Here is a 27,782-nt window from a genome sequence, read left to right as displayed (position 1 = left end):
GATAGTCATTGCCCATATCCTTTAATCAATTATAGTGATATTCTTTTTTTTTAACATTTTTTTATTGAGTTATAGTCATTTTACAATGTTGTGTCAAATTCCAGTGTAGAACACAATTTTTCAGTTATACATGAACATACATATATTCATTGTCACATGTTTTTCACTGTGAGCTACCACAATTATGGTGATATTCTGATTCTATCCTTCCAGAACTCTAGAAGGATAGAATTTAAATATCAGATGACAAATGTGTTAGATTGCTTTATGATCCCTGAATTTCTGTATTCCCCATTTGTTTGAATCCTTTAGAAGGGAACAGATTTTACTTTGTTAATATGTGTTATTCTGTTTAAGAAGCATAGTCTTGCTGGTTTGTGCTTCTCTCATTTATATTTGAATTTGAAAATTGCCTGCAACCTAATAAGATGCAGCCGTTGAAGAGCTGTAGATACACAAGTTGTCTGCTTGACATTCACACTGGACATTTGGTGGTAGTCTTTTTTCAAAAACTAAAGTTAAGAAATGAGAAACTCCAAGCATGCATATTGATCCTTTATGTAAATATTAATAAAAATAGTTTCTCTACTTATACCAGTTATATAAAGTGATTTTGTTTCATTCAAGTTATGCAAAAAATTATACTTTGAAGTTATAACATCTTTTTATATAACTTCCTTCTATTTAAAATCAGAGAGGATACATGGATTTTTTCCAGCCCCATAATCTAATGTTACATTTGTTTGCTTGCCAAATAACCATTTTAAAGCTTGAGACATACTGTCCCCATAAGTCTTATATAATTTGGAGTGAATTCCCTCCTAAATGTGGTAGAGAAACTTTTTTTGCCCAGTGTGTGCTTTTAAAGAACATTTAAAATAGCACATATCATTTGAGTGTTTTCCTTTCCTTTCCATTGCTCTTCAGTCAGATAATTAATATATATTTTATACTACTAATAATAGATAATACTTATTATCTAATATCTAAATGCAGGATTAGACATCATATTCTAGCCTTTCTATGTAATTAAAATGTATTGATGTCCCATAATAAGGTATCTCTTTGGAATTTTTGAAAACCCCAACCCAGAATGGATGCTAATGTATTTTCTACTTAGAACATTTCTAGTTTTGCGTAATCAAGAGCTCCTTCCTCCATCATGTACAGTCACAAAGAAAGAATGGGAAATGGAACTTCTAAGGTGCCAAAGAGGTGGTTCATCAGAGTCTCCACTCACACATGCACCACAGGAATCAGAGCCTTAGGGATACACGGGGGCAGGCTATGGGAGAGGGCTAGAAGAATGAAGGCATCCTTACTTCCATTTCTTATCTTTTGAGCCTCTATGAAATGTTTTTACCTTCCCTTGTTTTCAACTTTTGTTCCTCTGTCTTCTAGTCCCCCTACACCTTCTTCTGTGTACCTTCTTTTTCTCTGAAAGACTTAAAATCACAGAGGAATGAGGGAACTTTGTGAGGAGTTTGTGATGGGCAGCAAATATTGACCCTTGGATTTAGCACTGTTGTTTATACCAATATATTTTTGTAAGAAGTTGTACTGAACTTTGGCATTATCATTTGTATTATACACAGCTGACATTCGTAATTTCTTAATAAGTCTTTAAGATCTCTCTAAATTGTCTATCAATTGTCAATTAATACATACAGAATATCTAAAATACTTTTTAAAGTCACTAGTTACATCAAACCAAAACATGCTAGGAATGAAACAGATTTTCCTACTAAAGAGTCACACTTTGCAAAAATTCTTGTCAGTAGTCAGTTTTGTCCAGTACAACAGGTTTACAATAGTTGGCTCTGATAAATCATGACTGGCTTATTCAGAAGTCATATGTCATATTCGAAAGCAAGAGGACTTGAGAAATAATGTACTTTGACTGTTATAATGACTATTTCCCATACTTTAGGACAAGATGACAGTGAACAGTGTAGGAGAGCTATACTCCACCAGATTGTTCCTGCTTCAACTAATATGAGTTATGCACAGGGTCGCAGGCTGAGATGCTGTCCAAGACTGTATGCAAAAATAGGCCTGGAACTGAGGAATAATCTTTTCATCTCCCTCCAAATTATCAATATATAGATTTTGTGTCTTTGGTGTTATACCACTGATTTTAGTAATTCATTTAGTTCTTGTTTGCTATTTAAATAAAATACTACCTTAAAAATAACTTAATTACAAATGGGGAAGGTATGGCAGTGGTAGAGTGCTTGCTTAGCATGCCCAAGGTCCTAAGTTCAACCCCCAATACCTCCATAAATAAATAAATACATACATACATACATACATACCTAATTACCTCCCCTGTAAATAACTTAGTTACATAAATAGATATTAATTGGATTATAAAATTTAAATGCCTATTAATTTCTAAGAACCAAATGGAAAAAAGGCATTTTGTTAGATTTTTATTATCCTCAAATTTGATTTTTATAATATTTCTAATTTATTGTAGTGATAATAATGTAATGATACTGGTATTTAGTTGAATATCGAACAGAATAAATTCATTACAGGCTTAGAAACATGAGCAAGATAGTCGAACCACTTACACTGGGGAAGTTCATTCTTGAATTTTATTATGACTTCAGAGAATTTTTCAGTGAACGTTTACCGTACATACACTCTGTTTATTCACCAAAGAGAAATGAAACCCAGATCTCCGAGCTTCAGTAAATGTGTAGGTTAGTGGAAAAACAGATTCATAATAATTATAATACACTGTAAGCAGGGCTGTAATAATAATATGTATAAAATGCTATGTAGCACAGATAAGATATAATGGTCGTTTATTTCTGCAAGGAGAGCTGGTCAAGGAAAAGAGGTCATATTTGGTCCAGGCCCTGAAGTATAAATAGGAATTTGCAAGATGGTTAAGGTAGGGAATATTGAGGGATGAGTGGAGGGAACAATGTGGACTTACCCCAAAACTCTACTGCCCTTAGAGGCAAACACAGCAATGCTGATAACCTATTTTATTTCTCTTTATAGGGCACTTGAATTGGCTGTAAAATATAAAACACATGTTGATACAGTTCTTGCTTACCGTCAAAAGTTTTTGGAGACATTTGGCAAACAGGAAACTAATAAACGATACCTACAGTATGCAGAAGGTGTAAGTATTATGCAGTATTTTATAATAGTGTGTATGCTTTATAGGTATATGTTATTTATCTTAATGAGACAAAATTAGAATAATTCTTACCATAATTTCTTTAAAAATTACTTCTTGCCTTTTGATATTACAGTCTTCTTTTGACTATATAATTATATTATTAAACATTTTTCTGGACTTTTATAGCCATGTTTTGATTAACTCAAGTCTGTTTTTATAATATTCGATTTATGTTAAGGTTGGGTACTGATTTTTTTAATTGAAGTATAGTTGGTTTACAATGTTGTGTTAGTTTCTGGTGTACAGCAAAGTGATTCAATTATACATATCCATATATATTCTTTTTCAGATTCTTTTCCATTATAGGTTATTACAAGATATTGAATATATTTTCCTATGCTATACAGTACATCCTTGTTGTTTATCTGTTTTATATACAGTAGTGTATATATGCTAATCCCAAATTCCCAATTTATCTCTTCCTCCTCCCCTTTCCCCCTTAGGTCACCATAGTTTTTCTATGTCTGTGAGTCTATTTCTGGTTTGTAAATAAGTTCATTTGTATCATTTATTTTGGATTCCACATACAAGTGATATTATATGAAATTTGTCATTCTCTGACTTACTTCACTTAATATGATAATCTCTAGGTCCATCCATGTTGCTGCAAATGGCATTATTTCATTCTTTTTTATGTCTGAGTAATATTCCATTGTATGCGCGCACGTGCACGCGCACACACACACACACACACACACCCCACATCTCCTTTATCCATTCATCTGTTGATGGACATTAAGATTGCTTCCATGTCTTGGCTATTGTAAATAGTGCTGCTGTGAACATTGGGGTTGCATGTATCTTTTTGAGTTATAGTTTTATCCAGATATATGCCCAGAAGTGGGATTGCTGGATCATGTGGTAACTCTATTTTTAGTTTTTTAAGGAACCTCCTACTGTTCTCGATAGTAGCTGTACCAATTTACATTCCTACCAACAGTATAGAAGGGTTCCTTTTTCTCCACACCCTCTCCAGCATTTATTATTTGTAGACTTTTTAATTATGGCTATTCTGACTGGTGTGAGGTGATACCTCATTGTAGTTTTGATTTGCATTCCTCTAATAATTAGCAATGTTGAGCATCTTTTCATGTGCCTGCTGGCCATCTAGACATCTTCATTGGAGAGATGTCTGTTTAGGTCTTCTGCCCATTTTTTGATTGGGTTTTTTTTTTTTAAATGTTATTAAGCTATATGCATTGTTTCTATATTTTAGAAATTAATCCCTTTTCAGTCTCATCATTTGCAAATATTTTCTCACATTCCATAGGTTGTCTTTTCATTTTGTTTATGGTTTCCTTTGCTCTACAAAAGCTTTTAAGTTTAAGCAGGTCCCATTTGCTTGTTTTTGCTTTTATTTTCTTTATTCTAGGGGATGGATCAAAAAAAAAATGTTGCTGCAACCTGTGTCAAAGATTGTTCTATGTTTTCCTCTAGGATTTTTAAGAGTATTCAGTCTTACATTAAGGTCTTTAATCCATTTTGAGTTTATTTTTGCATATGGTCTTAGAGAATGTTCTAATTTCATTCATTTACATGTAGCTGTCCAGTTTTCTCAGCACCACTTATTGAAGAGACTGTCATTTCTCCAATATATAGTCTTACCTCCTCTGTCATAGATTAATTGATCTTAAGTGTGTCAATTTATTTCTGGGCTTTCTATCCTGTTCCATTGATTTATGAGTAACTGATATTTTTAGGTAAACAATGTAAATGGCTAAGATAAAGGCTTCTAACTCCTCAATTTTGTCTCCCATCATCTGCCCTTTCTGCTCTAGGGGAAATATATAAGCACAGAGGGCACTGGCCAGAAAATGGATACTTTGTCACTTTGCAAATTCTGAGGAGCTAAGTTGCACTTGGAGAGGTGCCTAGCCTAGGTAGACTTCACAGCCTAGAACCAAAGAAGGCTAACCCTTTGCCTCTCAAGTTCCTACCAGAATTTCAGATTTTATTAATCCAGTTAGAAACAAGCCATTTTAGTACATATCAGCCCATAAGGAGAGCCACAAGAGAGTTTGCCCCACCACCTAGAGCAGAAATGATCATGGCCACCTGCCCAGATCCTTCTGGACTCAGATGGCAGAAAGAGAGCTCACCTCTAGCCATGCAGATGCAACAGATTTTTAATCCCAAAACAGGGCCAGCCTTGCTCCCAGCTCTGTGGACTAGTTGATTTCCTTAGCCTTTTATTCATTCATTTATTCAAAAAATGTTTATGAGTACTCGCTTTGAGCCAGGCACTATGCTAGGTGTTGAATCAGATATGGCTTCTGTCTTCATGGAGTTTATAGACTATGTGGGAGTGCTTCTCCTTGGGGACAAAATAAAATGGAATGTTCTGATTCATCCTAGGAGGCAGAATATATCAGAGGAACCTTGGGAAGATGAAAAAAGATGTAGAGAGAAGGCACCTACTAAAGGCAACATTATCCCTTGGCCATATTTAGAATATTGAGCATCACAATTGACATTTTTGGACTTCAGAACAGTTTTCAGGGTAATGAAGCCTTTGGCCATTCTTAGTTCTGTGGTGCAACTTCATCATCTGGTTCCAGGATAGACACAAGTTGTGGGTTTCTTGGTGGAAAAAGAAGACTTTTATAGAAGATCCACAATTTTTTTTTTTTTGTTTGATTCAGAACTGTTTACTACTGAAATGAATCCTTTAGGAGTTTGGGCTATGAGGGCTTGGTCTACTACTAGCACAAACTCAGGGTCTCTTGGAGCTCTGAGAGCTACACTCTTAATCCACAGAATAGGACAGAGCCACCACCACTGCAGTGCTAAGCAGCCCAGGGAATCACCAGTCACCTAATCTTTTTTGTCTCAGTTTTGAAAATATGACAATATGTTACAAATGAGCAACCATCTTAAATGTACTTTATTATATAAATTTTTTTCTTTTTCTTCCCCTAGGGTTTTTTTTAAATTATTGCAGTATAGTCAATTACAATGTGTCGATTTCTGGTATACAGCATTATTATATAATTTTAAGCAGATTAATACTACTCTGCTTCCTCTTCATCATCACTGTCATCAATAATTTTTTCACTATCTTCATATTAGGTGCTTTTCAGGACATAGAAATTTTTTTTATCTTCCCAAAAATTGTATTTCAGAGAGTAGAAATATAACATTCTTGTCTTCTTTTGCATTTTATGTGTATTCAACTATTACTAAAATATCACAAGAGTAGCAGAAATGTTCCAAGTGGGATACAGAACAATAAGGCCTTTTCTGATATTTCGTTTTCTTTTCATCCTGAAAAGATATAGTTGCTGTGACTCCCTATGGCACTTTGTTCTACTTTCCTACTTTTCTTCTTCATAAATGTAATTTGGAAGTTAACTAGAAATCACAAAGCAGTATTTTAAGCTGAAAATTATCTTTGACTTAAAAATTATCTTAGCAAAATTGTGATTTGTATAAACTCTTTGTTTCAGAATTAAGAATTGACTAGAAAAAGTTCATTTTAAAAAAAACATCGAGAAATCTTTTCTAGCTGTCTTGTGAATTCAAATGGGCTCACAATGCATAACACAGAGGTTTATAAGAAGTGAGAAGTTTGACATACACTCATATTTATGAGCCCTGAAATGTTACTTGGGCATTTCTAGTTTAAAATATGGAAATCAAGATTCATTAACAGTGTCCTGTCTCCTAAGAACACTGTTAGAGTCGTTGTACTTGGTCTACAATGGTGTTCAGTAAGTATTTGTAAAGTAATGTATGAGTCTGGCAAATAAAATCCACTTGAGGAATACATTCAATCTATTGAATATATGCTCTGTGCAAGAAGAACATAGAAGAGCCAGGAAATGTTTAAGGCATTGCGCTATAAGAAAGGAAAAAAAAGAGTGAAAAACAGTGAGAGATTGTTAAGTGGTAGCTCATTTGCTGGGTAGTTAGTTACCTTTTATTCATTCAGTATTTATTGAGTGCCTCCTGCAGACAATTTATTCTCCTTGGTGCTTGGGCTATAATAATAAACATGGCAGACATTTACCCTCATGAAACATATTCAAATGGAGGTGACAGTTAATTATCCAGTTAATTGTTCGTTTCAGTTATGATTATTGCCCTGAAGGTAGTATACATAGTGCCATACGACTTTATGAATGGGGAACCTGACCTAGGGTAGGGGGCATCAGCAGAGATTTTTCTAAGCAAAGCAAATGATATTTGAGCTGAGTTCTAAAGGATGAAGAGTAGAAGCTGACTGAGGGTGGGGTGGGGCATGGGGATGGACATGTTCTAAGCAGAGGGAAGGCTCTGAGGTGGGAAGGAGTAATGAGCAAAAGGGAGATGGACTTGAGGGTTTCATAGGGCAAGTTAGGTGTATTGGATTTATCCTAAGATTATCATAAAGCTGTTGAATGGAAGTAACATGATCGATTTTCCCTTTTAAAATCCCAGTTCCTGAATAGGAACAGAGACTTAGAATTTTCCACAAAATTATCTCTTTTTTTCCCTCTTTGGAAGTTGTATTCTTAGTATTTTTAGTTTTTATTTAGTTTTATTTAGTTATTCCACAAAATTATCTTGAGTAGGATTTTGTCAGTCAGTTAAAGGAAATAATAATAAGAGCAGATGCATGGGATCTTGAAAGAATGGTGAAGGTGTACAAAGGGACTGCTCTGGGTCCTGGGTCCTGGGTGGCTGGAATATTGGTGGGACCAGACATTGAAGTCTTACTAGGCTTTGTAATAGAGGCAGTGAGGAGACTTGGGGGTTTGTAGTCAAGGGAATGACTTGAAAGATAACTTCTGATAGATCGGAGGTGAGGGTGGTGACTAGGAGGCTCCTATAATAGTCTCACCAGGAGATGGAAAGGGTAGATTTCATGTAAGAAAAAATCAGCAGTAAAATTAGTAAAACATTGTGGTTGGGGGTGGAAAGAGACGTGGTGAGGTAAGGCCAGGCACTTGAGAACAACTTCAGCTTTTCTAGTGTGGGTGACTGGTAGAGGAACATGAGAACATACAAGTTTTGGACCTTTAGAGTTTGAATACGTGAGTTTGAAGTCTCTGTGGGGTGGACCCTATCTAGGTGGAGATATCTGGTGGGCAGTTGGAAATATCAAAGTGAATATCGAAGTGTATTGATGAAGGAAGAATTGGGGCTAGATAAATAAATTTATGGTCATGATCATCCAGGTATAGTTGAAGAAATCTAGGGAAAGTATGAAAAAGCTGGTTGGAACTCTAAGACTAACAGTTAAGAAGTTACCTAGGGGAAGAATATAGGAGAAAAAGAGGGGAAAAAAAAAAGACTGAGGACATTTAGAAAGGAGAGCAGAAACCAGAAGAGAGCAATGCTATACGGAGAGAGATTTTTCAAAGAGCAGTGGTCGGCGGGGCCCAGGGAGTACTCCTCCATCAGGGCCTTTTTCTTCCCTCTGTCAACATGGAGTCTCTGACTCATCTCCTTCAGGCCTTCACAGCAGCTTCTCAGGGAGGCCTTCTCTGATCTTCACTCTGTTTGAAATACACCACTATCCCTGACATTGTCTCCCTCCCCTGTTTCCCATACTTTTACCACTATTATTTATCTTTGTTTATCTCTCTGTGAAGACAGTGATTTTTATTTTTTTGTTCACTGCCAAATCCCTGTGCTGAGAACAATCCTCGGCAAATGGTGAGCGTGGAATACTTGTGGAAGGAGTAACTGAGTCATACAGAGAAGGAATGTAGGAGCAGGAATTAAAACACTTGGTGGTGGTGGTAGTGAAAAGTTTCTGAAGCGTAATGGAAACAGTGATGTTACAGTGGTCTGGGAGGAGGAGGAGAGTGGGGGATGAAAAGTAGAATGAGGGTGGTAGCTGGTAGGGAGAGAGGATGGGGGGGAGGGATGAGGAGGAGCAGCCATTGAGGAGAAGGAAGTTGGAATAGGTAGGCAATAATTGAGGGCAGCTGTCCTAGAGGAGACGAAGATGAGATCAAGTTGGCCTGAGACAGACGGGAGAGAGATAAGGGTGGATATAGATGTACTGACTTGTGAAAGGAAGGAAATTAAGTGAATTCATGCCTCATGGCCACTGTATTCTCCATAAATTAGGAAGCTGATTTTCAGTTGAGTGTAAGAGAGATGGGGTAGAAGATGGAGAACCATTTGTTATGATTTTGAAATTCCTTCTCTGTGAATAAGAACTGACTGACTACGGACTAGAATAAGAAGTGCCAAATAGTATTAACACTGCCTCGAGTGGAAAAGGCTGTGTTTTAGCCTAGAAGTCACTTAACAGCTGTCATGAGTACATCCTTACCTAAAACCCATGATTGAAAATACCCTATTCCAAAGACTGAATTATGAGTGGAACATTGTTCTAAAACTGGACAAATGCCAGAGTACAAGTGAAGCATTTATTTTCAGTAGGATAACTGTCCGCTGACACCCGTGGTAACAAGTAACTAATACAGATGTCATCAGTCTACTTGATGCTCTTCTGGTGCGGCAGAGCAACAGTTTGTATCATCAATATATGGTTTTATTGTGATGGATTCGAGAAACATATGTAAGCCAATTTAAGGCTGGAAGAAGGCCAAGGCATTCATCAAGCTTTGTCTTTGTCCTTGCAAATGTTTTCTTAGATGAGTGTTTCGCCATTAAAAAAATATCAAGTTCTGGCCTGATTGAAAAATGAGACTTTAAAATAATCTTAACGTTTGCTCTGCCTTCCGACGAGCTGTCACTTGCATCTTAGCACAGACATTCATCTTCTATGAGTAAGAGGGATTCTTTTAATTTATCTATTTTATGTATTATAGACAAGTATATGGAAAAGTTATCTTTAAAAAAGGTGGCCAAAAATATCCACAAATTACTTCACAGAAATTTAGAGAAGGGATATTGGAATAAAAAAAGAACCGAATACTTAATTCCACCTACTTCCAGCACAGACTAAAAGAGGCATGAAGTCCTGTTAAGGTTAAATTAGCCTCAGTTACTTAAGATAAATCCGCTCAAGCAGCAGGCAGTGCCTCAGCCTGCTTTAGTGCTTCTTATTCTGCTCAGCTCGCCTACATGGAGGCGAAAACCTAATTCACTTTTGGCTCCGTCTCAGGAGTTTGGGTTTATTTCGTAGTAAATCAGAGTTAGTTTAACCTAGGACCCATTTTTTTTCCCATGTCTTGCCTGAGAGGACACACATTTCTAAGTTAGTGATCTCTAGACCTTTTTAAAACAGTAGAATGCTTTTTCCTAAACAAATTGTTTCTAGAACTCAGGGCAGAGTCTGTTCCTAATGCAAGTCTAATGATTTAGGGAAGGGGCAGGGCTGGGTTGTGGGGGGTCAGGTGGTTGGCTGGAAACATAAAAATAGTATCACTTTTCAATTATTCTTTTTCTGTGTCTCTCAGCCTTGTTTTCCCACTACTGCCTCTAATATCATTTCATCATTGTCTTATCACTATGTCTTCATATTGTTTTAAGAGTTGTTGCAAAGGAGCCACGTTGCAGAGTATGCTCTGGGGAAGCAAGTGCTTCCCTATCTTTCTTCCTAACTAGGCTTCTGGTGGAAACCTCAGTATATAAGCAGAGAAGAGCGGATCCATTTGAAACATGGCCTGATGGCCAGAACCTGACCATTTTCTTTATTGTTTGAAGAAGAGCAGTCCACCTCTTTCTGTCCCTGAGGCACCAGAGCAGAATCTTCAGGCTCCATGGGACTGTTGCAATGTGCCTTTTATAAATAGCTAGGTTTGGGTCTGTTGTATCACAGTGAGAGTCTTTGCTTTTTATTGTGATAATTGTTCTTTTAGGTCTAATAGTCTTAATGCTATTTAATTTTGGGGGAACATTATTTCCTCTTAACTTTTCTTTCCTGCCCTCTTTTTCTCCAATGTTTTGGAAGTCGTACATTCTATTTTTGTTTACTCTTGGTTACTTTGTATTAAACAAAAATGCCATATACTATATAAGCATGTTTCTTCTTTTCTTCTACTGCAGCTCCAAATAGACTGGGAGAAAATCAAAGCTAAAATTGAGATGGAAATTACTAAAGAACGAGAGCGATCATCAAGCAGCCAGCCCAGCAAGAATTTTGGTCTAAAGTACTAAATGCCATGCTTACCCTTAAGAAGTTTTACCTTATGAAATTAATTCTGATTAACCAAGGATAAGCATGTTTTCATTGTTAAAGAATCTTTAAGTGTAAGCATTTAATGTGTATTTAATACCAAAAGTATATTCAGAAAGACTAAGCACAAAATAATTGATGTAATTTCATCTTTTATATTTTAGTTCAATAATTAGCAAAACATTCTTATATGCTTCTGATACAGCTGTGTAGTGAGGCTTACATTCTAGTTTTCTGTCCATTATTTTATCCTTGAATGTTCAGTATGAACAAATATTAATGCTGATAATAAAACACAGGATTCTTTAAAATGTCTTATTATTAATTTCTATTTGACCTCTAAATTTTAAAGTGCTCTAAAAGTTTATACAACAAAAAAAATGAAGATTGATTCATGAAAATATATTTATAATATATATAAAATATTTATGAAAATATATGAACTTGCAATGTTCATAGCAGCATTGTTCACAATAGCAAAATGGTGGACAAAAAAAAGATGTTCATCAACAGATGAATGGATAAACACACAGTGGAATATCATTCAGCCTTAAAAAAGAATAAAATTCTGATACATGCTACAACATGGATGAATCTTAAAAATACATGCTAAGTGAACTAAGCCAAACACAAAAGGTCAAAAATTGTCTGATCCCACTTACATGAGGTACCTAGAGTAGGCAGGTTCACTGAGACAGAAAGGAGAACAGTAGTTGCCAGGGCCTATCAGGAGGGGGAACTGGGGAGCTGTTGTTTGTAAGTACAGATTTCCTGTCTGGCGTGAATGAGTTCTGGAAATGGATGGTGGTGATTGTTGCCCAATATTGTGAATGTACTTAATGACATGGAACTTAATGACACTTGAAAATGGTTAAAGTGGTAAATTTCATTATCTCTATTTTATCGTAATTTTAGAAATACATCTAGAATGGGCAAGAAGTATTTTCCTCCTTCCTCTTCTGACCTGAGAATGTTCAGGCACTGGACCCTAGAGTCTGAATTTGTGAAAGTCTCCTTAAATGATCAACCTGTTTGACTAGCCTTAATTCAGTATATCCTCAAATTATTACCATAAAAGCTTTTTAAAGTTAACACAATCCTTAGAATTCTTCCATGAAGCCATTGTTGGAAGTGATGTATTATAGAGTGGGTGTATGTATATATGCATAGGAAAGTGATTACCTCTCTCCCCATTTTAATTAATGTATCTAGTCTTTTTAAATGAAAATATTCCTGTCTTTTCAACATATTTCTTTTTTTTTCTGGAATATTAGAATGTTCTTCATCCAGATGCTGGATACAAAGGTGTATTCAGTTTGAGAAATAGGATTGAGCAGTTTACTTATAAGTTGTACTTGTCTGTCTGTCTGTTTCTCTCTCTCTCTCTCTCTATATATATATATAGTTTTCTATATTATGTTATATTACAATAAAAAATTTAAAAACAAAAATGGTTAAAAGGATAAGTTTTATGTTTATTTTACTATGATTTAAAAAGTCAAAAAATATAATGAAATATGTCAGCATTCTAGCAACAATTCTGTAATAACCAACTAGGTGTCGTACAATTCAATTCTGACACCACCCAGAGTTAGTGTAGGTCCCACTAGTTAAAGGACAAGATCCTCAATTAGACTGCCCTTATTTCAGTAGCCAGTCACTAGTGGGGACCCCGGGATATCCACACCTGTCTGGCTTGGCTGCAAATTTGAGGGTTCCTCCCATTCCCCTTTAGGTTTGATAATTCACTAGAATGACTCACCAAACTCACTGAAACGTTTTCTATTACAATCTTATTATAAAAGATACAGCTCAGAAACAGCCAAATGGCAGAACTGCATAGAGCACAGTCTAGGAGAAAGGAGAGGCCTGGGGGAGTGGCAAACAGAAGCTTCCAGACCCATCACCCTCCTAGCACACCCATGTGCTCACCAGCTAGAAGCTCCCCATGGCCTTGCTGTCCTGAATTTTGTACTAGGGCTTTGTTACAGAGGCACAGTTGATTAAATCATCGGCTGTGTCACTGAACTCAATCTCCAGCTTTCTTCCTCTCCCTGGAGGTCAGGTGGTAGATTTTAACCCTCTAATCATGTGGCTTTTCTGGTGACTAGCCTTCATCTTGAAGCTCTCTAGGCCCCCTCTTTCATACACACACACACACACACACATGCACACGCACAAACATACGTGCAAGCGCACTGGTCATTAACATATCAAAGATACTCCTTTTACTCAGGAAATTCCAGGGGTTTAGGAACCCCTGTACCAGCCCCTCTCCCCAAGACCAGATACATTCTTTATTACATCCTAGGCCACTCCCTGGTCTTTGATTACGGGATCAAAAGGAACATACCTAACTGAGCGTAACAGATACAGCGACATTTGGAGGAGTCAATGTGGGGTAAGGATAGGAAGCCTTGAGCTCAATTTCCCAATAACCTGATTGTCAGTATCGGCATTTTCTTTCCAATTATGCCAGTATTATAGCACAGCACGTTATGGTAGCTGTAACCTGAGAAATAAGAGTCAAAGATACTGACACATTGCCTGGGGTCCCATCCAGTCTCTGATAACCAACCCAGTCCATCATCATACCTTATGACCGTCTTGTCCGATTCAAAAGCAGGAGTGGTCTCAGCAATGTATAACTTCACTCTTTCAGGCATTTGGTACAATTGAGCTAAGGGACAATATCATTTCTTGCTCCGAGCTTCCTTCCAAGCATTAATATTGGAACTCTCTCATTGTATAACTCAATTATTTGTTCATTTACCGTTCACTGCTATTTCTCCTCTCTGTTTGTTCCCAAACCCTTTCACCTGGAAGGGCCATTAGGTTCGGCCACTGGGTTGGTCTAGGTGACAGGCAGCAGTGTGAGTCCAGCAAGTGCCTCCCTCTCAGTCCACTCCCATTCTATAGGATGGGGTCACATAGGTACAGGGTTAGTGGGCTCTTCTACCAACAGGCAATATAACTGTATTCACTGTTGGCCCCAATATTACCAGATGGAGTGAAAGCACCACCCATCCCACCAGGCCCTAAGGAATTCTGATACAAAGATTTTAAAACCGTTTGTTTTTCAAGAATCATCCCTGCTTCCAGCAATGTATTTGCAGCCATGGTCCAGGGACCACTGCATCAAGTAGAAAAAGGAAAATAAAGGTGATACGGGAAAGAAAGAAAAAAATATAGTCACACCAGCATCCTTACCTCCCCCAAGTCCCCACATTCAGAACAGCAGAGGAATTTATGGAGTGAGAACACTCCCTGAGCCCCGCTCATGTTAAGGGTGAGCACACACTTGTGGAGGCAGGTAAGCCAGCCCTTCCTACCTAGATCGCCGCCCTCCATTTTAGACAGCCCATGTTTTGATTCCCTTTCTAATTCTTTACCAAACTGTTACTCTGAGGAAGAGATCTCTCTGCCCATGTTGGACATGATGGCCTATATTTATAAATAGTGTTCCTTGGTCTGAAGAAATGGGATGCAAATCGGTGGTCCAAATCAGTGCAGTATCTTCTGGCCCGGTTCTTTTGCAGTACTCTGAGCTCTGCATCTACCACTCGGTAGGCAAAGCCCAGTCCAGAGTCAGTGTCTGTTCCTGTGAGGCCCACTACTAACTTCCTGGGCTGCCGGCATCAGCCTGACTTGCCAGCTTTATGCAAGGATCTCCCCTCAGGGACTCTACCCAGAGACATCAGCAGTCTCTGTGTCTCTTGTTGGCCGGCAGAACAATTCTTGTTGGTGTTTTGTGTCTCAGAGGATACAAGAGAAATAAGTCCAGATTCAGCCCATTTCTGGAGTGCTTCAGCCCCGCAGTGTGCACTTGTTTCACAGACCCAGATGGCTGCCTTCAGTGAGCACACTAGGGTATCTGCTTGTCGATTCTAATTGCCTTCTGATGCAGGAAGGGGCTTCTTCTGGAGGCCTACTTGAATGCACCCCTCAAATTCCCAGAGTGATTTCCATAGGGCCATGCATCTTAAGGGCATCTTCCATTGCCCTCTGCCTGACCACATGGCCAGATCATTGGCCACTGTCTATGAGTAGGTAAAAGTCCAGAGGGGTAAGCAGCCTGCAGTGTAGCTCAGCAAGCTGACTTGTTTTCACCTTTTTCCATCAGAGTGGTGACCTTCCAAACAGAATGTTGCCTGTTCATGTTGAAACTGCCATCCATAAACCAAACAGCTATTTATCGGTCAGTTGAGAGCTGTTTTTTGGGCACCGTCCAAGTGATGCTAGAATCCAGCAGCTCCTCACCTGATTCCAAAGTCAGTCCTGGGGGAAAAGAGTCTGCCTACTGATGAATACACTGCATTCCCCCAGTAGCATATTCCTGTGCAAACCATGTCTATTTTACTGCAGAATTCTAGGCACTGCCTTCCTCATTAGAGCATTTGTCTGACATCACCAGACACCATAGGTATTTTAGGTTTCAAGGTTATTACCTTTTAATTTTTTAATTGAAGTATAGTTGATTTACAATGTTGTATTAGTTTCTGGTGTACAACATCATGATTCATATTATATATGAATATGAATATGAATCCCATCCACTACTGAGTTTCTATATCTTCTCAATCTATCTGTGTCTCCCATTAGAGCTTTACCAACAGATTTTGGTACCACAATGCGTAGGGCTACCAGGTCAGAGTGTCCCGGAAACTTCCCCACCTTCTAACCATTTTACTCACTGTTGTGCATTAAGCTTTTGGTCCCCAGTGGAGGGTTGAGCCAAGGGACTGAGACCCTTTTATCGATCTTTATCTTGATTAATCTCCCTATTACTTCAGGTATTTTCTGGATGAGTTCCTTATTGTAATCTTTGCCTTCCAGTTTTAAAAATTCTTCCAAATTGGGACAGATAAAGCAGAATTTGAGGGGGACCTTTAATGCTGGAGGTCCTCCCAAATTTCAAGAGTGCTGTATTAAGACTTTTGTTTCAATTCCATCAATGTCCACTTTATTCATCCCATTTCTTAACAACCATCAGAAGGTTTCCACCCCACTGGAGTGAGTCCCTTGATTCTCCCACCTGTCTCTCCCACTTTCTTGTTACTGTAATGTTTTTGGTATTTGTAAGACCCAGATGAGGAAGCTGAAGGAGCAAATCAGACAAGGCTTCTCAGACTGCTGTTCAGTTTTGCAGCAGTAAGATTACATGGGGTGCGCATGGAAAATGGGTGCCCTTAGACATTGCATTTGCCATGACGTGGGTAACAGGCATATTCAGTGGATGAAGAGCCCTGTCGTCATAAAGCCAGTTCCACAGTTTGTATATAAAGCCCATCAGCCACTCTACCTGGGGTGCTCCAATCGGCATCTGTATAGGAAGCTGAAGTCCTCCTCCTCAGTGTAAACACACTTTATAGGAACTTTTATTTAGATCACTAGGCTGGCTGTTCCCCTGGGAATAACCTGCTGTGAGTCAGAATCATGTATCGCCATCTCTGACTGTTCCATACTGAGTCACGGGTCCTGTATCCCCCCAAATGTGCTCTCTCACTCTGCAGTGTTCAAAACCAAAGATACTGCCCCTAAATTGGCCACTCTCACAATCCATGTTAGTAAGGCTTCTACAGGGAGCTGATGACAAGTATCCACAAAATGAGGACTCCTACACAGTATACCTTCCGATTTCAATGGGCTTACCCCGCCTCCCCACCCCAAAGGTGACCAAAGGTCTTGCAGGTGCTTTCTATTGTCCCAGCATAATTGTCCCCTTTGGGGGCAGGTCTGAGGCTAGCGGCAGCCCTGAGCTCAGTTCTGGATGAAGATCCAGCCCAGCAGTCTCTTTGACTCATTTTAGCAGGTACAGATCACAATAGCCAAGGGATTATATGTTTAGTATATTTCCTAATATTTTGCCCTTCCTTAGGTATCCACATGCCTGCAGTAAATGCTGGAATGTACTCTCATAGAGATTAAGTAATATTTATAATGTGCTAGGGGATTAAATTAGAATTTTTATATACTCATAATAGTAGAATCTACTGCCAATTTTCCAGTGTTCTCTCTCCCTTGCCTTTCAATATCTACCATTAGCATAGTATTAATTTCTCTTCATTTTCTGGGTTGTTAAGGTAGATGAAAATATGCACAACAAAATGGAATTTTTCCTCCACCTGCTGCCTGTTCTAAATAGCTATCTGTGTCACAAGTGTAATCCAAAAATGATTACATTAATGGATTCCAGACTATAATGAATTTGTCCTTGACTTAAAAGAAAATACTAGCTAGTATTTACAATAAAACTAAAGCTTTTATCTTCTAAGTCTAGTAACATTATTTAGTCAAAATTATTAGAGAAACAGAATTTTAAAATTATAATTTAAAGTTAACAAAATTCCTTTTTTGTGGCACTTGCCTCCCCAGAATAAAATCTTTTTTTTCCTCATTCTTGATGACTACCTACATTTCAAATGGCAAAATTCACTTATCAATCACATCACTCTTGAGCACCTCCTGTGGCCCAGGGACTGTTCTAGGTGACAGAGGCATTGTAGTGAGCAAAATGGAGAAATATTCCTGCCCTCTCATGAAACTGACATTTTAATGGGAAGGAGACAGACCATAAACAAATAAGCAAAAAAAAAAAAAAATCATATTTAAGATACAAATGAGAAGCGACAAAGCACAAAGGAAGATGATGGGTGGATGTGAATTTAAATAGTGTGTATGAAAATGGTGTCCCTGAGAAAGTGCAATTTGAGCAAACACTCCAAGGAAGTGATGCTCAATTTCGATTTCCCCTAAATAACATACAGGAAAATCACCAAATAAAATTCCTATTAAAAGAGCTATGTGACCCCTCTTTAACCCAGTTTAAAATCTGCTAATCGACAAAAGTAATTCTGCTTGTTTTGACATTAATATTCATCATCGTACAGAACATGGCTTACCTGTGAATGGAATTTATTTACATAATCATAATAATGTAAACACTGAATATTTATCTAACTGAATTGTAACTATTCAGGTCCACAATCCCGTATCTGAAACCCTTGGGCCAAATGTTTCTGAATTCAAATTTGTTTAAGAAATACAGTGGATATGCAAAAAAAATGTTGGTAATATACAGCTCATAGATCATTTATTACAGAACAACCCCAGAAGGGTCTCAGTTGTCACTCCCTAATCAAACATATTACCATTTCTGCAGTGCAACACATGAACATTTACATTAAGCATTGTGAATAAAGATTAGAAGTAGCTTCTTATCAGGTTTTGCTGCCTAATGAGTTCAGGTTGCATCAATTATGAAAAAATTTTTGGATTTAGAATTGTGGAATGAGGTTGTAGATTTGTTTTGAAGGACTTAGGGTACATATGTTGGGTGGGGATGAATGGAAGGGTGAAAAAGAACTACATCTTCATTTTTCATAGCAGAAAGGCAATAGGTAATGCCAGCCCCCCCCCAAAATCAGGAAATAATAAACATTTTATTTAGTGATGTGGCAGTAAATACTTAAAAAGACAGCTAAAGGAGCTGAAAATGGTTGCTTTGGGGGAGAGGGAGATTGAGAAGGAGTCCATTCTCACTGTTTTTCACAAGCCTCATAGAACTATGCGCTTACTTAAATATGTGCATGTATCGTCCCGATAAAAACAAAATGGCTCTTAAATAGTGAGGGAGTGGGAGTGCAAGCCACATATCTAACAAAGGACTTGCACTCGAATATAAAAAGAATTGTCCAATATGAACAGTAAAAAACAAACAACCCAATTAGAAAATGGGCAAGAGACATGAACAGTTTATCAAAGAGCATATGCAGATGGCAAATTATGCACATGAAATGATGCTCAACATCTGAGCCATTAAAGAAATGTGAATTACAGCTACAACAATTAGAATGGTTAAAATAAAAACTGGTGATAACACCAAATGCTGGCAAGGATGCAGAGAAACTGGATCACTCTTATGTTGCCCATTGGAATATAAAATGGGACAGCTACTAACGAAAGAAGTACAGCAGTTTCTCGCAAAATTAACATGCATGTACCATACGACCTGGCAATTGCACCTTGGGCATTTATCCTGGAGAAGTGAAAACTTACATTCATGCGAAAAGCTGCACACAAATGTTCAGTAGCTCGATTTGTAATAGCCAAGAACTGAAAACAACCCAAAATGTGCTTCAGTGGGTGAACGGTTTAGCAAACTGTGGTACATCCATATCATGGTAAACTACTCAGTTGATAAAAGAAAACCATTGCTCTACACAACTTGGATAGATCTCTGCGAGTTATGCTGAGTGGAAAAAAAACCTCAAAAGATTACTCACTGAATGATTCCATTTAAATAACATTCTTGAAATAATAAAATTCAGAGATGGAGAACAGATTAGTGAATCCCAGGGGTTAAGGATTCATGAGAAGGAGAGGGTGGGTGTGGCTGTAAGGCTTTAAGGGGTCAGCAGAAAGCTCTGTGGTGATGGAACAGCATCTTGATTGTGGCGGTGGTTACATGAAGCCCCACACGTGTGATAAATTGCATAGAAACAAAAACCATAGGTACAAACCAGTACTACATATATATATTTACTGTGAATATATCTATGTGTAGTAAGAATACACAGAGAATATTCTGGAAGGATATTGGAGGAGTGAGCAGGGGCTGAGTGAACAGAGGTGTGAGAGACTTTGGGAGTTTGCTGTAATGTCCTTTTTTAAAAAGGAAGATGCATTTGCTTTTACCTGAGTAATTGAAAATTTAAGCAACAAAAGTAAATTTAAGCAAAAAAAGACTGGAAGATTCTACACATTTGTTGGAGTATCTCAGAGTTCGGTACATTTGTTGGAGTATCTCAGTGTAATGGCATAAAAGATGGATTTTTAAACTGAATTTTTTTCCCATGTGTCTGTGTTTATATTGTAATATGATTTTAGTACTAACTAGTTCTTTTCACTTAATGACATTATGTCATAAACATATTTCCATATTAATAGATGTTTTATTACATCATTTTAAAGTTTGCAGAATATCCCTTTGTATGAATGAAGCAGTGTTTATTTAATCAGTGTCCCACGATTGGATAATTAGGTAATCTTTAGTACTTCAACAGGTATCTCTGTAATCCTACCTTTGCACAGGACCTTGATTATTTTCATGGGCTAGATTCCCAGTGGAAGAACTGCTACATCAAAGTTATGTGCATTTTAGGGCTTTTGTGTGTGTGTGTGTATACTTCTCAAAGGTCTGCTTTGGACACATTCTGGAATTCAGGGATTCCTCAAAACTCAATGCAGAAAAATTTTTTTCACGGCCTCAAAGTCAAACTTGACCCTTCCCCTCTTTCAAATCTACTCACAATAGGAGCACCAACCACCTTACACACAGTCCTGACTGGGTGCCAGGCTCTAAGAGCTTTACCCTCTGATGTACTACTGTTAACTTCCTTTTCAGAAGTAGAAATTGAGGCACAGAGAAGTTAAGCAATTCAACTGGAATCACAGACTTAGTAAGCATTGGATCTGGGGCCAGAAGCCTCGAAAACCTGGTCCTAGACTTGACACCACCCACTGCTTCTTGCGAAGTGCTTATTTTTTTCGATTGAAATATAATTGACATATAACATTGTATTAGTTTTAGGTGTACAATGTAATGATTTGATATAGGTATATATAGTGAAATGATCGCCACAATAAGTCGAGGTTACAACCATCATCACAGATAGCAACTTTCAAATACATAGCCCAGTATTGTTAACTATAGTCTCCATGCTATACCTTAGATCCCCAGGACTTATGTAATTTATAACTGGAAGTTTGTATCCTTTGACCACCTTCACTCATTCCACCACCACCAGCCCCCATCCCCAGCCTCTGGCAACTACCAATCTGTTCTCTGTATTGGAGTTTGACGTCTTTAGATTCCACATATAAGTGAGACATGTATGTCTGACCTATTTCACTTAGCATAATGCCCTCAAGGTCCATCCATGTAATCACAAATAGGAAGATTTCCTTCTTTTTATGGCTGAATAACATTCCACTGTACCTATATACCACAATTGTTTTATCCATTCATCTGTTGATGGACACTTAGGTTGTTTCCACGTCTTGGCTGTTGTAAATAATGCTGCAGTGAACATGGTGGGTGGGGCAGATATCATTTTGAGAGAGTGATTTTATTTCCTTTGGAAAAAGGCATCAGGAGTTAAGAGTCCCTGTACTACATTATTTAGACCTCTTGAAAAATTATTGTGAGCTACAATGTTATGCCATTGGCCTATACTGAAGATCTCCTTTTGAAAAGCCCTACGGAACGTATTTAGTAAAGATGGTTGAATATGTTATTCTTGACATTATAGCATCTTCCTTATGAAAACTCACAGGAGAAGCTTCTCCTAGATCTCAGTACAAGGAAGATTTGTGACTCTCTCAAGCGGCTGCTCTGATTTTGACTTACAAACACTAAATCCTTTAACTCATCTGCTTTTTGTTTGTATTTCCTACTACAAAGCTCAGAAGCAAGGTATGGCCTTATTTTTCCAACTTTGTTTTTCCCCTTCGCCTTGGTTTCTTCGTTTACTTTTTTGGGGTCCTGTTTGGTGTGACCTTCTTATAAATTACCTCAAATCTCTTTTGGTGTAAATTACAGAAGGCTGGCTGGCTGGCTGGGATAATTGATGTATTTGTAGGTTTTTTTTTTTTTTTTAACCTTTAAGTTCTATCTTCTGGAGTCCTGTAAAACAAGATTAATTCCATTTCTACAAGTTGGCCTTCAATATTTAATGACAGTTATTTTCCCTTGGCTATCTCTTCTTCAGACTAAAAGTTAGAAAATAAAAGCCTTTATATCAGACTCAGTTCCATCATACCTGGGGTGGGTTTCAGTGTCCACTGGGCCAGTGCCTTTGCCCACATTGCTAGACTTGCCTCCTCTACCTGCCTCACCTTTTATTCCCCCAGCAACCTGGGCCCTCCTCTACTGCTGCAACCCTGATGTCCACTCTCCAGGACCCACTTCCAAGGCCACTGCTTCAACCTGTCCTCACCCACTGCTTCTCCATCTATGAAGTCTTGAGGTCCAGGATCCCAATCTCCTCCTACTCCAATGGCCCATCTCCCTAGCACTTCTTACCTTTCTCCCACTACACCTGCTCCTTGACATCAAGATATCCACACTCTCAGCCCTTCCCATTTTATTTTGTCTGCCATTCTTCATCCTCCTTTGCTGCCCAAATCCCATTTCTGTTTTCCTACTCAAACTTTCACCCACAGTGTGTCATCTCACCAAAACCAGACATTAAGACCAGCTGACAGTTTGGGGATTTTTAAGTAAAGGTCATTTCTGTTTTTCATCAAAAATATTTCTATTCTTAATTCAAATCATTAATGTTCATGATTAACTGGAAAAGTTTTTGGATTTCTACAAGTTTATCTGAATTTCTTACCAAGAACCCAGCATCAACCAATGTATGTGTGCTGGCACTTGAAATACATGTTTATGTCCCAGGCACAGTGTGAAGTGTTTCTGTACATTACCTTACGATGCAGTACAGCCATCTCTTCCCACTTGACAGATGAGAAAACAGGCTTAGAGAAGTTCAGTAACTCGCTGTGGTCACATAACTAGTAAATCTAGAGCCCAGAGAGTCACCCAGGCAGTCCAACTCTAAACCACCATGTTATTCTATATCTATTGTGAGGTCTTAACAATCACATTCCACCACAAGCGTATAAACAGAATCTTCATGTAGGAAGCTATTTTTGTCCTTGCTTTGATATTAGCAGGCACTGGGTGTTCAGTTGTAACATAAGGCCTCTATGATTCTCATTTGATGCTGAGCATGCAAAAATCTCTTTTTTTTAAATACTGGAAAAGATTTACCAGCTGTTTTAAAGCAATGTTTTCCCATTTTTAAAGTTAATAAAGCCAGACCAAAGAGGAGGCACACTTGGCGCTGAAGGAACCAGCTGAATGAAATGGGAAAAAATGGCATCTGAGTTGGTTTTGTTGACCATTTCAGATTTTATCCATGAACCATTTCTGCATTCCCACAAATAACTGTTGAGTCACTAAGATTTCCCGCCCAGTTTCTCTTGTATTTTTAAAAAATTTATTTATTTATTTATTTTAATTTTTAGGGGGAGGTAATCAGGTTTACTTATTTATTTATTTTTAGAGGAGGTACTGGGGATTGAACCCAGGAACTTGTGTATGCTAAACATGTGCTCTACCACGCAAGCTATATCCTCCCCTTCTCTTGTATTTTTAATAATACTTCCTTTCAACAGCAAATAACAAAACAATAGCTACCTTATTCGCTTGTGATTAAAAAAGTGATGCTATATGATGCCATGAGGCTACATGATGCCATGAGGCTACAGCTACAGCTCTAACTATGCGATATTCTGTGGAGTTAAGTTAATAGCATGCTGAGAAGTTTAATGGTTGAGAGTCCCAGCTCTGGAGTCAGACGGGCTGGATCTGCCCCCTGGATCATCCACGTATCAATCACGTGACTTGGGACACACCACTTGACCTCTCTGGGCTACACTTTCCTCTTCTGTAAAATGGGACTAATAATCCTTAGCTCCTCCTGTTATGAATTTTAAATGTGATAATACATGTAAAATGCCTAGCACAGTGCTTGGCGTAAGCATTCAGTGAATTACAGTTATTACTGTGATAATCATCAGATAGCAAATGAAAAGTGTCACCTTCCCCCCTAGGCAACTGCTGAGATTCTATCAAAAGTGGTGCACATGCTTCTATTTTATTCTTTGCAAAACAGGCTAAAATGTAAATTGTTACCAAACTTTAAATCAGAGCATGCTAGAAATAATGATATTTAACTTATCAAAGTGAACTACCAGAATGCAAACATAGTACTATAAACTTCAGGACTTAACTTAAGAAATGATTAATTATAGACAGATTACAGATGTTTATTAAAATAAAATTAAGCATCCACAAAAAGCTTAGGCACACTCCAGAGTAGGATCCAGAACCTATGGAAACTCTAACAGTCCTCAGGAAACACTGGAAACCCCGGAAGAAAAGGCAGAGCCTGTGGAAGATTTGGCAGGTGTCAGAGAGCTCCTGCAAACACCAAAAGAAATAGGAAAAAATAAATGGAGATAATGTCAACTGAAAACTTAGGAGCACACCAAAGCACAAACCAGACCCAGCAAACACCCTAAGAATCCTCACGGGAGTGCTGAGGACACCCAAATGTAACCAGAACTAATGAAAATCCTGGCTGCTCTCACAGAGATTCTGTAAACACCAGAAGAACCAGAGGAAACAACACATGATGATAATGTTCACAGAAAGCTTAGGAACATTTGAAAGCAGAATCCAGAACCAGCAGAAAATCTAATAGGCATTGGGAGGCTGCTGAGAACACCTAAAGTAAAACCAGAACCCTGGAAGACCTGGCAGATACCCGAGAGTTCCTGCAAACACCAAAAGGACCGGAGGAATAAATAAATGGTGATGATATTCACAAAACGCATAGGAACACTCCGAGCGCAAAGGAGAACCAGAAGAAAATCTAAGAATACTCAGGAGACTGCTGGGAACAGCAGAGGGAAACGCAGACTCCGTGGAAGAATATCTGACAGGCATCAAAGAGCTTACACAAACACCAAAGGGGCAAAACAAGCAGAGAGTGGAAGCAACAAGGACTCCCTGTCCCCCCAGTGGAAATGTAGAAAAGGTGAAAGCCTCATAGGTTTAAAAGAAAGATAGTTTAGGATGCGTAAAGATCGGGCAGGACCAGTGGGAGACCCAACAGGAACCAAGGGCCCTATGAAAACTCCACAGCAAATTGTGGACCAGAACACAAGACAGTAAGAAACTCAGGACAGTTCCCAGGGAGAAATGTGCATCAGCTGAACTCCTGACAACAATCAAAAGACTTCTGAGGACTTCGGTAGAAAAGACTGAGTCCACGGAAAACCCAACAGGCACCAACAGACAGAACTAAAGAAAAGGGAAATCAAAGTAGAAGACTTGGTTTCCTACAATTTGCAGAACTGTAATACAATGCAACTCTTCTCACTGACCTCAGGACAACTGCAGAGCAGATCTGTGAATCGACAGAAAACCCTGGAGGCATGAAGAAACTTGGGAAAATGTCTAAGGTACATCCAGCAGAAGATCTGGCAGACATTACGATAGTGAAGGCAGCTCTGAATTCTAAAAACTTGTTCACAGGAAACCCTTAGTAAGGATTCAGATATATCAGAGAAATTACAAGAAAAACCTAAAACATCTCTAATAAAAGAAATACTACTCAAAAAAACCAAGTCATAGAAAAAAATGTTAGAACATATACAGAGTGTACATTTTTTTTTTATCAAAAGACAATGAAGAAGACCATACAAAACTTTTTTTAAAACATCAAGAGAAAGCCTGGAGCCAGAAGTTACCAGTACCATATTGTACATTAGGAACCAAGATGTACTATATTGAAACCATCAAGAAAAAAGAAAAATGCAGTTGAAGACTTCTTGGAATGCAGACTCTTCTGGGAGAATCCAAGCAGAAGACATGATGTTTGGAAGCTGTCAACAGTGGATTTGAAGAAATGTTTGATTCAGTGATGGACCCAGAGATCTCAGTCAAGAGAACTCTTGTAAGCCTTGTGGATATGAATCCAAAATAAATGCCTCTGAAATTGAAGACATGTGGCCAAAGAGCACGCAAGCTAGAGTTAGTCAAAGAACAAGATCTAACCTAAAAAAGATTTTTAAATATCTGAACATTTGCCTACTCAAAAAGGCAATGTGCGAAGAGAGATATGTGTAAAGAAATATGAGTTTAATTTTAAAGAAAAGCTGAGTCAGGGAATAACCCTACATCCCAGACGCAGATATAGTACTGCTACAGAACTTGAGTCTCAGTTGCTTACATCAACAGAAAAGATTCAAATAAAGGTGAAAAGAATCCTGTGAAGAGCTTCCAAGAGAAATACTCAGAAGACGGAGCTATGAAGCAGAAGACAGACTGTAACACTGAGGGGAGAAGTAAAGCTGGTATAAAGCTACAGGAATCTGATAGCTTGGTTAGTTCATCAGGGGTTATGCTCATGTAGAAAGGTGACAAACAGTGAAAAATCTGCAAGAGGAAAGTTAAATCTACAAACGACGAGAAGATACTTTTAGGACCCAGGAAGATAATGAAAATTAATTTTGACCTGGTAAAATCTTTGGTCAATACAGAAGAGAAAATTCATACAAACTAAAACAAAACAGAAGCAAATCTGGAAGATGCTAATCTTTTGTTTAATGAAATAAATGTTGCCAACAAAGAGGCAGAAGATCAAACTGTTGACAGTTCCTCAGGTAAAATCTTGAATAATGCAGGGCGGATTCTTCAACATCAACTCAAAGCAGAATAAAAGAAAAGTTAGAGGTATCTGTTCAACCCAGTAGTCAGAGATGCTACATACAGAGGAAGTTGAAGAAGAGCCCATGTAGAAAATCCGTAAGAATGTGAAAAAAAAAAAAATACAGCAATCAATGGTGAATCAATTTATCTTTTAGGCCTGGAGGCTCAAATATGGTCTTCCCTACAAAGACAGAAGGATGTGATCTTTAATCTAGTACAACAAATAGAATGTCTGTGAAAAAGAATGAGAAAAGATATGACCGACACAGAGGAAACCACAAAGGTGCCTGTGGAAAAGTCTAGATGCACAAAGACATAGCAGTCAATGGAGAAATAATGTGCTTCAGGTTTGGAAGCCCAAATAAGGTCCGTGCCACTACTAAGATGCAAGGGCCTAATTCTTTGCTCTTATAAACAGAGCAGAGAACACATCTTTAGGCAAAAATAGGGAGAAAAATGCTGCCGATCTGTCCAGAGAAAATCTAGGTGAGGAAGCAGTAGTCAAAGAGGTAAGTCAAGATTTATTGTGTTTGAAATCTAGAAAAATTAAAGTATTTGCTAGAGAGATGCAAAGATTTGATCTTTGCCCAGTGTGACAGAGGAAATTCTATAGAGAAGAGCGAAGAGAAATATGTTTACAGTCATTTAGTGCATATAAAAAGGAGAAACCACCTGTTTCAAAACTGGAAACCCATAGAAGCCAGGTGCAAACAGAATAAAAAGGAAACACTTTGGAAAATACTGTTTTACCAAAAATTTTGTGCAAAAAGCTAAGGCATAACCGGAGTAATACTAAATCACAGCAAAGAGTAACCTGGAGTTCTAAGAGATGTGTTTTGGAGAAAACATCTGCTAAAAATCCAAAGCAGGAAAAGAACAATACACAAAGAAAGAAAGAACTAGATGATAGCAAGACAATGAAGGAGCTTAGCTAGGAGTGGGGAAGAGTGACCATCTCTAGTGTGATGGCTAGCCTAAATATCTTCCATAGAATAACTTTTGCCATAAAATTAAAAGTGAATTCTGTAAGTAAAAGAAAATAAATAAATAAAATTAGGTTCTATATGTATTTAAGTATAATCAAAGTGTTGGTTTTATTTGACATTTGATTATTTTACAGGCAAAATTTGAAAAAAAGAATTAAGACATCCTTTCCA

At 38.0% G+C, this 27,782-nt stretch overlaps 1 protein-coding gene across 1 annotated transcript in view; it reads left to right on the top strand.

Annotated features, from left to right (window-relative positions):
* IFT80 (intraflagellar transport 80) overlaps positions 1-12,730 on the top strand; it is a 100,640-nt gene extending 87,910 nt beyond the window's left edge. The window contains exons 19-20 of the mRNA XM_064492474.1: positions 3,016-3,139; positions 11,150-12,730. Coding sequence (XP_064348544.1) covers positions 3,016-3,139; positions 11,150-11,260 — 235 coding nt within the window. The 3' untranslated portion in view covers positions 11,261-12,730. The remainder of the gene's footprint in view (positions 1-3,015; positions 3,140-11,149) is intronic.
* Positions 12,731-27,782: the final 15,052 nt, after the last annotated feature.

Source organism: Camelus dromedarius, chromosome 2 (genome assembly GCF_036321535.1).
Source record: "Camelus dromedarius isolate mCamDro1 chromosome 2, mCamDro1.pat, whole genome shotgun sequence".
Taxonomy (NCBI): domain Eukaryota; kingdom Metazoa; phylum Chordata; class Mammalia; order Artiodactyla; family Camelidae; genus Camelus; species Camelus dromedarius.
Note: the sequence above shows the minus strand (reverse complement) of the source record. Positions and strands in the feature narration are given on the sequence as shown.